The 14,910-nt window shown below is 36.0% G+C and overlaps 1 protein-coding gene across 2 annotated transcripts in view; it reads left to right on the plus strand.

The window, feature by feature from the left end:
* The window catches only part of ANKIB1 (ankyrin repeat and IBR domain containing 1), a 146,727-nt gene that overhangs the window by 46,961 nt on the left and 84,856 nt on the right, over positions 1-14,910 (plus strand). For both annotated transcript variants that reach the window (XM_043588833.1, XM_043588834.1), the window contains exon 2: positions 6,928-7,206. In XM_043588833.1, coding sequence (XP_043444768.1) covers positions 7,019-7,206 — 188 coding nt within the window. In that variant the 5' untranslated portion in view covers positions 6,928-7,018. The remainder of the gene's footprint in view (positions 1-6,927; positions 7,207-14,910) is intronic.

A 14,910-nucleotide genomic window follows, 5' to 3' on the forward strand; every position in this document is an offset into this window, starting at 1 on the left:
GTCATACTGGGGTGTGCCTTCACTTTCCCTCTCTTAGGGGCGGGATTCACTGTGGGGTGGCGTGGCCTGTCTGCGCTACTTGCACACTGCCAGGCTTGTGGTGCTGCGGATCTGGCGTATCAGCTGGGGTGGATCCGCAAGGTGCACAGGGGCGGGAGGAGCAGGCTCAGCTGGCTTTTCCTTCGGAGATCCTCTTTGGGAGGGGCCCTGTGACACTGGGAGGGGGTCAGACCCACCAGAGGGATGGATCCGCAGAAGCACAGAGTTCAGTGTTTGCGCGGTGCAAGAAAGTTCCCTGGCAGGAACTGGTTCCCTTTGGGATTTTGGCTGGGGGATGGGCGAGGGAGATGGCGCTGGCGAGCGCCTTTGTTCCCCGCCAAGCTGCGCTCTGTCGTCCAGGGCTCAATAACTCTCCCTCCCGTTGTCCTCCAGCCCTTCCGTTCTCCGAGAAGAGCTATTAGCTTATAACCTTCCAGATGTCAAGTCCCGCTTGCTGTCGGGACACACTCCATCCGGCCCCTCCACTTTTGCCAGCCAGACTCGGGGGCTCTGCTTGACCGGCAGGCTGCCCCTCCACCCCGGCTCCCTCCCGCCAGTCCGTGTAGCGCGCACCGCCTCTCCACCCTTCCTATCCTCTTCAGTGGGCCTCTCGTCTGCGCTTGGCTGCGGAGACTCCATTCTGCTAGTCTTCGGCAGCTTTCTGGGTTATTTAGGCAGGTGTAGGTGGAATCTAAGTGATCAGCAGGACGCGCGGTGAGCCCAGCATCCTACTACGCCACCATCTTCCCAGGGTCCTATCAGATACTTTTTCTACATCTATTGAGTAATTATACGATTTTTTAATCTTTCATTTTGTTAATGTGGTGTATCACATTGATTGATTGGCAGGTGTTGAACCATTGCAGTTACTCCAGAACCACCATTGCATCTCTGGAGTAAATCCCACTGGATCGTGGTGGTATATGAGCCTTTTAATGTATTGTTGAATTCACTTTGCTCGTCATTTGGTTTTTGGTAGAGGTAAAAAGGCAATTAATTCAGTGAAGGAAGGATACTCTCTTTTCAATAAAGGAAGCTGTCCATGCATAAAACATAATGAATCTCAATCCACACCTCAACCTTATATAGAAATGATTTCACAATGATCATGGACTTAAATATAAACGTAAAATTAAAGAACTCCTAAAAGAAAATATCGGAGAAAATCTCTGTGACCCGAGTTAGGCAAGTTTTATATATGACTTCAAAAGCACAGTCCAAAGGAAAAAAAAATGATAAATTTGATTTCTTCAAAATTTAAAACTTGTGGCCTATGTACACCGTTAAGAGACTTTTCAGAGAAGCTACTGACGAGAAGAAATATTTGCGAATCACATTTCTAACGGAGGACTTATTTTTTACAGACTGTATAAGGAACTCAAATTCAACAGTAATCCGCCTTAAAAATTGTCAAAAGATCTAAACAGACATTTTAGATATACAGTCAAGATATAGTTGTGGCAGTAAGCATATCAAAGCATGTTCTATATCATTAATCATTAGGAAAATAGAAATTAAAACCATTGTGAGGTACCACAATACATCCATTAGAATGGCTATCAAAAACAAAAACAACAACAACAACAACAAAACAACAATAACAACAACAGCAACAACAAAAGCCTACCAAAAAACTGATAATTCAAAATGCTGACTGAGGTACAGAACCAACTGTAACTCTCATACATGGCTGATAGGAATGAATTGGCATGTCTACTCCAGAAAACAGTTTAATGGTTTCTTATGAAGTTAAACAAATGACTTAGCACATGTCCCAGCAATTCCATTCCTGGATATTTGCCCAAGAGACATTAAAGTATACATTCACACAAAACTTGTATGTGAATGTTATGATAGCTTTATTAACAATTGCCCCAAACTGGAAACAATCAACATGTCCTTTAATATGTGAATATTAGTGGTACATCCTTGCAATTGAATACTACTCAGCAGTAATAATGATTGAACTATTGATTAATTTGTCAACATGGATAAACCATGATTGCATTTTTCTAAAAATGCTAAACCCTGAGAAAGATGTAGCTCAAAACCTGTAATGGCTTCCTGTTGGACACAGAATAAAATCAAAGCCTTACAATGTTTATCTCCTCTACTCCCACTAGAATATAAATTCCATAGGTACAATGATGCTTATGTTTGGTCATTTATTTTAGTTGGCTGAAGAAAGTAGATGTTAATACTACTGGTTTACGGATGAAGAAACAACTCAAAAGTTAAGTTAGTTGGTAATATAAAAATAGAATTTGAACACAAGTCTTTCTAACTCCTACACTTTCCGTGCCATCACACTGCTTTCTAGTACCTATGGTTTGGCATGATTTCAGAATGAGTCCATGGTCCTCAACTCTGACCTGCAGGGTTTGATCAACTAGGAAGCTTTTAAAATTCTGTTCTGGCTTTGTGCTCCCTAGACCACTTGAAATCACCTCTTGAGGTGATTCTGATGCATAGTGACAAATGAAAATAACTACAGTTTAATAGTGCTTGTTGAATGGTGAATGAACAGAGTTGATAGCTTAATATATTATTTGTCCACATGGTTTTTGTCTGCTGTAGTATATTGACTTTTCCTGGCTTTTTTTCTCCTATCCTTATTTCTTTTTTCTTTTTCTTTTTTACCTTGTCCTTTGAAAGTTCTCTTAGAGTCAGTTCTTAAACCATCCTCTCCTTCTCTGTAAGTATTATTGCAATGACAATCCATTTCTCTGGGTGTAGAGCTTTCTCGAATCTTCTTTGAGGTACATCTCTCAACCTAGAGTGGAATGCGGTTGGGACTTACTGTTTGAATAAACTTTCTATTTGTTTCTATTCTGGCTAAAGAGACGTTTAGTTGTAGATTTACAATTGTTATTCTTATCAGTATGGCAGACAGTTGAAGAAAGATGAATTGGGGGTAGATGGTGAATGAATGTGTTTGTGTGTATATGTATGTAATGGATTTTCTTCTAGGTAAGTGAAGAATAGAAGCCAATTACTTCATTTAGGTCAACAATTTTAATCTGTAATTATGACTTTAAAAATAATTTACCTGTGTGGAAACAGATAAGAGAAAGTTATTTCTGAAGAACTTCATATTCTATAAAAGACTTCTGGTAATAGTTTATTAATTTAAGTGCCCTTGAATTTTTGTTGCAGATTATTAACCTATGAAAACAGAAGTTGAGAGACAAAGATTTAAAGCAAGAGTTATAGAGCTCCTCACAGTTAAATTAATCAGGAATTGGAGAAAGCTTTCTAGAGTCCATTGATAGTCTATATTTTTCTTACTTTTTTCATTAAAATACTTATCTGATGCTGTATTCTACCACTGACAGTTGAAACTTTGTATAGATTTTCCTGTAAAACTTAAAACCCCCAAATAAGGAATTATTTTCACCTCTTTGGTAATCTATCACCTGCTTCATGAAACTCTATACATAAATTTATCTTGGAGTTGGGAACATATTATTTAAGAGTTTGATTCAGAGCAAACAGTCACTTCAGGTTATACTAGCTGTGGCTATAAAAAAGTTAAAGGACACATCTGGTAAATTTCTAGATAAAACATGAGAATAATCTGAGCTAATGGAGCTATGAATTTTAAGTGACGCATTTCCTGCTGACTTTCAGGTTTATTGAACTCAAATTAAAAAAATGAAACAGACCTTAAAATAACTGAGAACCACAAAAAGATTTAGAGATGCCATTATGCTTTTCACCATGAGTGACAGTAATGTTCAGTGCACATTTAGAGAATTATTGTTTTTTTTTAAGTATCCTGTTATTTCAAATAATTACTCCAAGATAACATTGCTTTCTTAGATATTTCTTTTTTTCACATCTTGGATAGAATTTACTTTTCTTAAGCAGTGTGGAGGTTCCTCAGAAAATTAAAAATAGACCTACCCTATGACCCAGCAATAGCACTGCTAGGAATTTATCCAAGGGATACAGGAGTACTGATGCATAGGGGCACTTGTACCCCAATGTTCATAGCAGCACTCTCAACAATAGCCAAATTATGGAAAGAGCCTAAATGTCCATCAACTGATGAATCGATAAAGAAATTGTGGTTTATATACACAATGGAGTACTACGTGGCAATGAGAAAAAAATGAAATATGGCCCTTTGTAGCAACGTGGATGGAACTGGAGAGTGTGATGCTAAGTGAAATAAGCCATACAGAGAAAGACAGATGCCATATGGTTTCACTCTTATGTGGATCCTGAGAAACTTAACAGGAACCCATGGGGGAGGGGAAGGGAAAAAAAAAAAGAGGTTAGAATAGGAGAGAGCCAAAGCATGAGAGACTGTTAAAAACTGAGAACAAACTGAGGGTTGATGGGGGGTGGGAGGGAGGAGAGGGTGGGTGATGGGTATTGAGGAGGGCACCTTTTGGGATGAGCACTGGGTGTTGTATGGAAACCAATTTGTCAATAAATTTCATAAAAAATAAATAAAGTTTTATTAGAACACACACACACACACACAAAAGAATTTACTTTTCTTATAGAATATTAGCTAAAGTATAATGTAAATCAAAGAAAATACGTTGTTTATTAATCTAATCCAAACTCCAAAAATGTTTATAATTTGAGCTACATTCTAACAGGGAAGAAAGGTAAGACTAAACAACTGTATGTTTTCAAATCCTTTAGGTAAGACGCTTAGAATCTACATGATATATTTTATATTTGGTTATAGATTGAAATATACAGTAAACTGAATGGAGTTCTCATTAAAAATAATAAATCCTTAAAGTGCTTAAAGCAATACGACAAAACACAAATTATTTCACTGAGAATAAACACATGGCTCCTAGATTTTATGAAAAACAAAAGAAAAAAATACTAGGTGTCCCTGAAAAATCTCCAAAGTGTCTATAGTATATTACGATAAGTAGAAGACTGTCTTTGGGAGGGATTTTCTTTATTCTAGATGAATGATAAAAGAGTAGTACATTAGTCTAAAGTTAGTTCATCAACCCTCTGGAAAATTAAATGAAAATTTTTTAATTATGTAGTGTGATCCAGTTTATGTATATAAATATTTATAGTGTATATGTTATGCATAAGACACATTTGCATACATTATAAATAGGGTAGTTATATATCAAAATGCTAATTGTGGTTATCTTCCAGTTATCTTTTGGTTTTCTTTATTCATCCTACTATACGTATGTATTTGCATATTTAAAGTAAAAATGTCAATAACAAAGAGCCCTTAAAAGACTCAAATGGTGACTTCATTAAGTATAGATGTGTGCCAATGCTGCTATAGTCAGTAGTCAACACCTGTCTCTAAAATAGGTTTAGTACATGTCTTATCCTGCCTGTTCACCTTCATCTGCATTCTCAGATGTAACCATTTGCCTAGACGGAGTTAGGAGTTTTTTTACAGTAGTGTGAGCACATTGAAGTCACCCAAGGAAGCTGAAATACCAGTGCCTGTGTGCCACCCTCTAGAAACTGATTTAATTAGTCTGGAATGTAGCTTGGCTGTTGGGACCCTGAGGTTCTCCATGTTATTCAATGTATAGCCAAGGTGAAGAGCCTCTGTTTTGTAGCAAGCTTTTAAAATAACTCATTTGTTTTTTAGTCTGTTAATTTGTATTATGTTGAAACTGTTACTACCCTATATAAAACTTGTATTGAACAAGTACATATTGTTTTCAAATTTTTTTAAAAGCTATGTTTTAATGTCCAGCCTGCCGCTCACTGAGTTAATGGGTAACATGATGGACTCTGTATTCTGCCTCTAATTTTTCTCCTTCCAGTCTATCTTCTACGCTGTCCCAATGGTTAATTTTCTAAAGCATAAAATAATTGTATCACTGCCATGCATAAAAGCCTTTAATTACCCATTCTTTACAGATTAAAGTATAAGTTTCTTAGTTGGCCCCAACCTATTTTCATTTTTTATCTTCTGTGAATTCAATACTAGATACCCTCAACTCCATCTATACTGATCGTTCTTTGAAGAGTCCTTTTATTTCATACCTGCCTTCACATAGCTATTTCCTTTATCACTAATTTTGATCATAGTTCAAGAATAGATTCAGAAACATTTGTTGGAGGAGCTCCTGGTTGGCTCAGTCCGTTAAGTGTCCAGCTCTTGATTTTAGGTCAGGTTATGATCTCTCACACATTGTGTGTTTGCACCAGTCTCTGTGCTGATAGCACGGAGCCTGCTTGGGATTTTCTCTCCTCCTCTCCTCTCCTCTCCTCTCCTCTCCTCTCCTCTCCTCGCCCCTCCCCTCCCCTCCCCTCCCCTCTCCTCCCTTCCTTTCCCCTTCTCTTCTCTCTCTCTCTCTCTCTCTCTCTCTCTCTCAAATAACTGAAAGAAAGGAAGGATGGAAGGAAGGAAGATTTATTGGAATGGAGCAAAACTAGCATTTATTGAGCATGCTAGCCAAGTACTGTGTGTTTTTTTATTATAACTTAACACCTATTCTGAAGTTCATGTATGAGCAAAATTTCCTACATTTTTTTACTCTCCCCAAAATTGGCCGAGTCATCTTATACATAATTTATACAGAGATTTAAGTGTATGCAATCATAAAATTCAGTCAAGTTATTTCCTGCCTATGTGAAGAGGAAAATTGAAAGTCTCATATATGTAGATAACCTTCATAGTACAATAACCTTCATAGTACAAAGTGCAGCCTTAAAGTTTTTGTGCGGAAAAATGGTACAGTTTAACAAGAAGTTAATTTGAGCAATGTTAAAAATTTGAGTTTTTTTGGCTGTTAAGATGAATTTGGCAAAATGTAATTTATTTTGTTCTCTTGTATATGCTTCCTATGTTTTATTAGTGTTCCTAATTGTGTTATTGTTTCTTTAGAGTACTGCTTCACAATCTAATTTGATAATTTTTTCTTCCATTAGAATGTGAAACATGTTGCAGAAACATTTAAGAAGTGGCTGAACAGGGAAGGAAAAAAGTGCCACTGCCTATCAAAAAAAAACAAAAGAAAACATGGGAAATACAACCACCAAATTCCGTAAAGCACTTATCAATGGTGATGAAAACCTGGCCTGCCAAATATATGAAAACAACCCTCAGCTAAAAGAATCCCTTGATCCAAATATATCTTATGGAGAGCCCTACCAGCACAATACTCCATTACACTATGCTGCTAGACATGGAATGAATAGAATACTAGGGTAAGTAATACTGTAAACCAATTAATAATAAATTAGTGAAAGGGAAAAAAATCCTTGATCTTTGAAAATATATATGTGCATATGTGCATGTTTTATGGTATTCTAATAAACTTTTAAAACTGATAATGCTAAAGTTACTATGATTTTTTTATCATGCCTAAATTAGACCAGAAGTTCTAATAGTGAGGTTGGTTCACATATTCTTGTGGCTGTAAATTTATTTAGATCCTCAGTATGTTTCATGGCATGATATCTTGGTAATAATTTAGTATTTAATTTATAGCATTTCAATTCTAGAAAAGTACTTATCAGCTGTCAAAAAATGGTGCCTACGGCAAAGTTATAAGCTCTGATTAGCTAGTTTAAGGTGACAGAACAGATGCATTTGCCTCATCTAGTCATGATCGTATTTGAGTATGATCGTATTTTATATGTGCTAGCTTATGAAATGAAAGACGCAGAGGATGGTAGTTCTAAAACAAATTTAGTGTTTTTAGAAGTAGATATGTAGCTAGAGAAGTCTGATGCTAGAAAACTAAAGAGACGCTTCTTTGCTTACATAGTGAAATACAGTCCATAAAGCAGTATTCAAAGCTCTTTAGAACTTGATAAAAAAAACTTTCAACCTTTTTAATGTATCTTTTAATGCAAATTGTTGTTCACATTAAGCTGCTCCTTTTGGTTTCTCTGAAACATGTCATGTGAGCTGTTTGCCCTGTGCATGCTGCTCTCCTGACAGATCTCCTTCCTTACTCTTCTCAGCTTTCTCTTTCTTATCTAAGTCTTATCCTTCCTCCAAGGTCCTGTGTAGGCTTTATCTATCTTAGCCTGTCAAGGGAACCTCAATCTTTTTTTTTTTTTTTTTTTTAACTTCTGGGGCTTTTTTTGTTTGTATGTATTGCTTATTTGGTATATAGTGTATCATTGTACTTTATAATTTATCTTCTCTCTACCTAAATTACCCTTTTATCTACCTTCCTTCTTTGTACTTTTAGCATCTAGCATAGTATCTTATACAAAGTAAACAACAGTTTTATAAAATCACACAAGAAAATATTTTTATGGGGCTCCAGGGTGGCTCTGACTTCGGCTCAGGTCATGATCTCATGGTTTCTGAGTTTGAGTCCTGCATAGGGTGAGCTCGAGCCCTGCATGGGGTGAATTCAAGCCCTGCTTCAGGCTCCACACTGATAGTGCATAGGATTCTCTCTCTCTCTCCCTCTGTCTCTGCCCCTTGCTCACTTGCACCCCCTCTCTCAAAAAAAAGAAAAGAAAAGAAAATATTAACTTTAAAGAAGCCACCTCCAACTCATCTTGTTTGGAATTTTATGTTTTTTCTTCCCAAACTGGGTTTTCTCTCTGTTAATGACACTAGTATATTGTGCTGATATGATAATAGCAAATGTATTGAGTGGTTACTGTTTTCTAGGCACTATTAACAGTGTCTCCATGCATTATCTCATTTAATCCTTATTACACCTCTGTGAAGTAGTTTGCTGTCTGTATTTTAGAGGTGAGAAAACAGGAACAGAAAGATTAAGCAACTTGTCAGGTCTCTAGCAGCTTGTAAGTGACAAAGCTAATTGCCTAGGCAAATGACTTGTAGGCTTCAGGCTTTTTAACCATTGTGATAGCCTTTTATCTCTCCAGTTAGATAAACTTATGTGTCAGGGCTGCCTAAGCCACTTATTAGCAAGGCAAGTTACTTCATCACTCTGGGCTTTTGTTCCCTTATCTGTAAAATAGATTGCTATTACATACAGCTGTGGGACAATTTAATTAATGTGTTATACGTCTATCATGCTGCCTAGGATACAATATGTATTCAGTAATGTTATTACTTCTCATCTCTGTAACCCTGAACATCTTCAAATCATCCTTGACTTACTCTTCTCCTTTACCTAACCTGCTGCTGATATGAAGTTCACTAAGTCTTATCTCTGGAATTCATTTCTTTCTATTCCCATTGCCCCAGACTTAGCTCACTCTTATCAATCAGTGCTCCCAATATTGAAATTACCTGATTCCTAAATGTTCTTTTTGCAAATCTTTTCTTGTTGTAATCTCGTGGCCAGATTAATCTTGCTCAATTGTATCCTTTTTAATATTTTTCTGTCATGACAAAACTGTAACAATACCCTATTGTCTGCATTATTCTCTTTGGCTTCCAAAGCTCTTTTGACTCTGCCCTCATTCTACCCAATCTCATTACTCTCTAGTATGCTCTCATCATTGGGACTAGTTGATTGACTTCCTTTGTACTTTCCCCACCTTTAGAAATGCTACCCCCTTCACTTTATTCCTGTTGTTCCTTGATTCTCCAATGTTTTCTTTCTTCTCTAATTCCCTCTCCTTTAGGTCCTAACTTGGTTTCTGCCTTTTTCATTAATTTATCTACAACTACTCTGACCTGCAGTATTTTTTGTTTTCTGAAATTCCTACAACTTAGATTTTAAACCATCTTATTATTAAGCTCATTTTCTCCACTTCATTTTAAAGATTGTAAATACAGTGCTAGACACTTGGTAATGTTCTCAATAGATTAGCTATTGAATGCTTAATCTATCAAAGCTTTCTTTTTTTGAAGTTAAATATTTATATTGAGATTACAGAACTGTTGTATTGCATTAGCTTCCTAACATTGAACACTATAATAATATTTAGTATCAAGTCTTGTTACATGATTAATTAAAACTTGCTTGGAATACTAAACTAAAATATATTCACATATTATTACTAAAATAATGTGTATATTTTAACATAAAAAACAAGTAGCAAAATGTTTTTTAACCGTTTATAGTGTAATTTACAAATATACGTTCTAAAATTGGAAAACACTATTAAGAAAATTATCTAATGTAGTAATTCTTAAGTGTGTTCTGAGGACTCCTGGATCTTGAGACTCTTAGGAGGTACATGTGGTCAAATCTATTTTTGTACTAATGCTAAAGTGTTATTTGCCCTTTTCACTGTATTGACGTTTGCAGTGAAAGTGCAAAAACTGGAGGCTAAAACTGCTGATGCCTGTAGATGAATTAAAACAGTGGCACCCAACCTTAACTAGCAATCATTGTATTCATTACTGCTAGCCACTTGCTGTTTTAGAAAAGAAAGGCCAAGCATTTCCCTTAGAAGTGTCCTTGATGAAGCAGTAAAAATTATTATTTTTAATTAATCTCCATCCTTCAGTACACATCTTAATATTCCATGTGGCAGATGGGAAGAGTGCCTGAAGCAGCTCTGCGTACTGAAGTATCATGATAGCTTTGAATAAGAACACTTGTACTGTTGTTTGAGTTGCAAGCTGCAACCACAGCTTTTTTCATGAAACACTATTTTAAACTAACCACAACAAAAATGATGGTTATTCAGACTGAGATACTTGGTTCACATTTTCTTGAAAATGAATTACGTGAGCCTATCAGTTCAAAGAGAAGCTAACAGTATTTGTTGAAAATTATAAAATTTGAGCTTTCAGGTGAATATTCAAATTTAAAAAACTTGTATCACTGTCTTTAGCTTGGCAGCTTCCCAGTACTTAAAGACTTTTATTATAAGATTGGCAGTGTGATAACGTGATTTTCCTTAGTATTGTATGGTGAAAAGTGACAATATCTAGAAGATCTGTATAACTCAGTGAATCAGTATTTTTCAAAAGATAGTATATGATTTTTTTAAATTATGCATGGGTAAAAGATTTATTCAAAGTGCAAGGTAGACCAATAGCTTTTAATGTAACAGAGTACAAAAAGTCATTGATATGATTTTAGGTTTTACATTACAAATAACCTAAGAAGTGGCCCCTTGGTAAATTTCTGGTATTGTATCAAATATGAATATTCACGTTATCTGAAAAGGCATTTTAGAATACTACTTTTCTAACTATATAAAGGCTAGATTTTCTTCATATGCTTTGAACCAAAGTAACGTATCACAACAGATAGAATACTATGAGTTTGTCTTCTGTTAGCTAGACATTAAAAAAAATTTATAAACATGTAAAACAATGCCATTCCTCTTGCTTAATTTTTTAAATATTTTTTTTCATTTTAGGATGTTAAGAATGTTTACTGTGTAATGGTTTTTTTTATGAATAAATATTTTTAAATATCTTTTTTTTTATATATATTTTTTAAATATTTATTTATTTTGAGAGAGAGAGGGAGAGAGAGAATCCCAAACAGGCTTAGCGCTGTCAGCGTGGAGCCCAATGCATGGCTTGATCCCATGAACTGTGAGATTGTGACCTGAGCTGAAATTAAGAGTCCAGCGCTTGACACTTGGACATCTAGGTGGCTCAGTCATTAAGCATCTGACCTCATTTCAGGTCATGGTATCACAGTTCGTGTGTTCCAGTCCCACATCAGGTGAGCATAAGCCCTACTTCAGGTAAAACACAAGCCCTGCTTCTCTCTCTCTGTCTCTGTCTCTTTCTCTCTTTCTTTCTCTACCACTCTCTGCCCTTTGTGGGACTGCCCCTCATGGGATTCTGTCTCTCTGCCCCTTGCTCACTTGTGCCCTCTCTCTCTCGCTCTCAAAAAAAAAAAAAGTTAGACACTCAACCAACTGAGCCACCCAGGTGCCCCAAGAAATTACTCTTCTTAACACTGTCATATAGAATAAAGATACATAGCATTTACTCATCAATATTAAATAAAATAGCAAGTCTGTTTCAATTATTTGTGGTTAAAAAGCTTCAAATATTTCACTGTATTTAACCTTGTAGACTTTCTGACAAATTGATGGCCATTATTTTCTCATGATGCCTCATTTAATCTGGAGTACCTGTCTGCTGGCTTCAGTATATACCCTAGGCTCAGCTTGGCTAGATTCCTAACCCATAAAATATATATGGATAGACAAAGGTAGATATATTTAGTCAAGGACCTAGCAGCCAGAAAGTAAATAAAGCCTCTATGTGGAATAAGACTTTGGTTTTATCACCATTTCCTTTAGTTTTATGGTACCTGCAACAGCAGGCATAAATTTCCTCTCTTCTTAAGCAGAATAATAAGGTTAAAGAAGGGTAGTTTACAGTTTAGGAGCTCCATATCTCTCTGAACCCAAATTCTCTGTATTTACCTTATACCATACCACATTGCCTTCTTCATGAGAAACTAAATCCATATTCATAAATAGCTACTACTTAATATAGCAAAAAGACTGTTAGACTTTGCTGTCAGTGTGTCCTAGTTGGGATATATAACTTTTTAGTTCTATCTTCTGGAAAGTCATGTATAAAACGGGAATTATGCTGTTCCTTAGATTTTAGAGAGTAGCCTCTTTTGCTTCTTTGGAAATAAAAGGGGACTATCTTATGGTGTAAATAAAATCTAAGACCTTTATTAGAACATACATTAATATCAAGCTTTGAGAATGAAAAGAGTTTCTAATTGTTGATTTCTATTTTTTGACTCTTGTATTTTAGGAGTTAAGTTCTTTTAATGAATTAAATGGATTGAAGTTCTCCTCTCCTACCCCTCCTTGCCTGCAAACCCCATAAGGACAGGGACTTAATTTGTTTTCTTCACAATATGCCTAAGTTTTAGAATAATACCTGCCAAGTTACAACTGCTCAATAAATACTTGTTGCATGAAAGAGAAGGTTTAAAAGGAACTGAAGAGAATATATACATGTTAGCGACTGGAAGAATAAGAATGTTAATGACAAGAAATTGAGGCCCTGGCAGGGCTGACTATTATTTTGGAGGGAGATCAGTTGAATATGAGATGATAGTGGAATATGCAGAAGAAAGGAGCCTATAAAGAGTTAGAATATGGTCTAGAGGTCAGACAAGAAATCAGACAGGATGATAGAGCATTAGCACATATCACAAAAGTAATAATAGAAGCCCTTTAAGAGAACCATGATTCCAGGGCACCTGGGTGGCTCAGTTGGTTAAACGTTCAGCTCTTGATTTCGGCTCCAGTCATGATCTCACGGTTCCTGAGATCAAGCCCCGTATTGGGCTCCATGGAGCCTGCTTGGGATTCTCTCCTTCTCTCTCTGTCTCTCCCCTCCTTGCACTATGTCTGTCTCAAAATAAATAAATTAATTAAAAAAAAAAAACTGTGATTCCACCACCATTGTCTATCATTTGGGTTCTGATAATACTTTACCATTTCAAAACATATTCACAGAAACCATTGAAAAATAGATGGCTTTGAGAACAGATTTGCTCTCTGAAGGAAGAAGGTTATATGAAGAAGAAAATGGATTCAAGAACTGAATTCGCTTCCAATAAGGGGTTAGGAAGTAGAGCTATCATCATGGGTAAAGAGAAGTGCTAAAAAAATGTTTAAGAAAAATTTGATAAAAATAGAGAGGGAAGCAAAGCATAAGAGACTCTTAAAGACAGAGAACAAAATGAGGGTTACTGGAAGAGAGTTGAGTTGGGATGGGCATTAAGGAAAACACTTGTTGGGATGAGCACTGGCTGTTATATGTAAGTGATGAATTCCTGGGTTCTACTCCTGAAACCAGTATTACACTGTATGATAACTAACTTGAGTTTAAATAAATAAATTTAAAAGAAAAAAGAGATATTTGAGAAGGACAATGATGATGAATTTAGTTCTTAGGAAATTCCTGGTGAGGTGACGAGGGCCATTTCAACGCATTGATAAGATTAGAGTCATATTGAAGTGGGGATTCTAAGGCAGGGTCTATATCCTGTTCTTCCTGAAATCCTCAGTACAGTGTCACAGCAGTTTCTTGCTATAATTTTGACAGATGAATTGAATATATATTACTCTTATGATCTAGACTGGTGACACAGCATTGGGGATCTCTCAAGACAGCACCGTAGATCTCTCAAGCCAGCAGTGTAATAGACTGGTCAAGAACATGACATGTAATATAGACTGCCAGGCTCTAATCCCAATTCTGTCATTTTTAAGCTATGTGATCTTGGGCAAGTTACATAATAAATAGCTCATTAACAACTAATACATGGTTCATATCTTCTGACTAGGTAAATCTACTTCTGAAAATTTATCCTAAAGGAAATTACTTATAAGAAATAAATATCTATAGGAACAATGACATTCAACACAGTGTTACTTTAAATAGAAAAACTTTGGCATCACTTAAATGTCTGGTTATAGGAGAAATGGGAAACATAAATCTTAGTATTCTATACAATAAAAAATTATGAAGTCTAGCTATGAATGTTTATACCTCAAACTAGTGCTCTCTTCGGCAGCACATATACTATACCTCAAACTAGAAGAGAATACAGAATTCTTTTAAAAAAATCTTTTTTTAAGTTTGTTTATTTTTGAGAGAGACAGAGCACAAGCGGAGGAAGGGTAGAGAGAGAGGGAGACACAGAGTCTGAAGCAGGCTCCAGGCTGTAAGCTGTCGGCACAGAGCCTGATGAGGGACTTGAATCCACAAACTGTGAGATAATGACCTGAGCCAAAGTCGGATGCCACCAACTGAGCCACCCAGGTGCCCCAAGTATACAGAATAATTCTAACAGTTGTTTTAGGGAGGCAGGAACATGGGTAGTTTTGTTTGTATATATGACCATAATATTGCTTATAAGTTTAAAAAAAAAAAAAAGGAAAACATACAATATTTTCCCCATGTCAACAATTGATGATAATATGTATTTATAATGGTTGAATTATATAGTGTGATTCTAGTGGATAACTAAAATTAAAATGATATTCTAAAAGTATATTCAAAATTAAAACCTT

Source organism: Prionailurus bengalensis, chromosome A2, assembly GCF_016509475.1.
Source record: "Prionailurus bengalensis isolate Pbe53 chromosome A2, Fcat_Pben_1.1_paternal_pri, whole genome shotgun sequence".
NCBI lineage: Eukaryota > Metazoa > Chordata > Mammalia > Carnivora > Felidae > Prionailurus > Prionailurus bengalensis.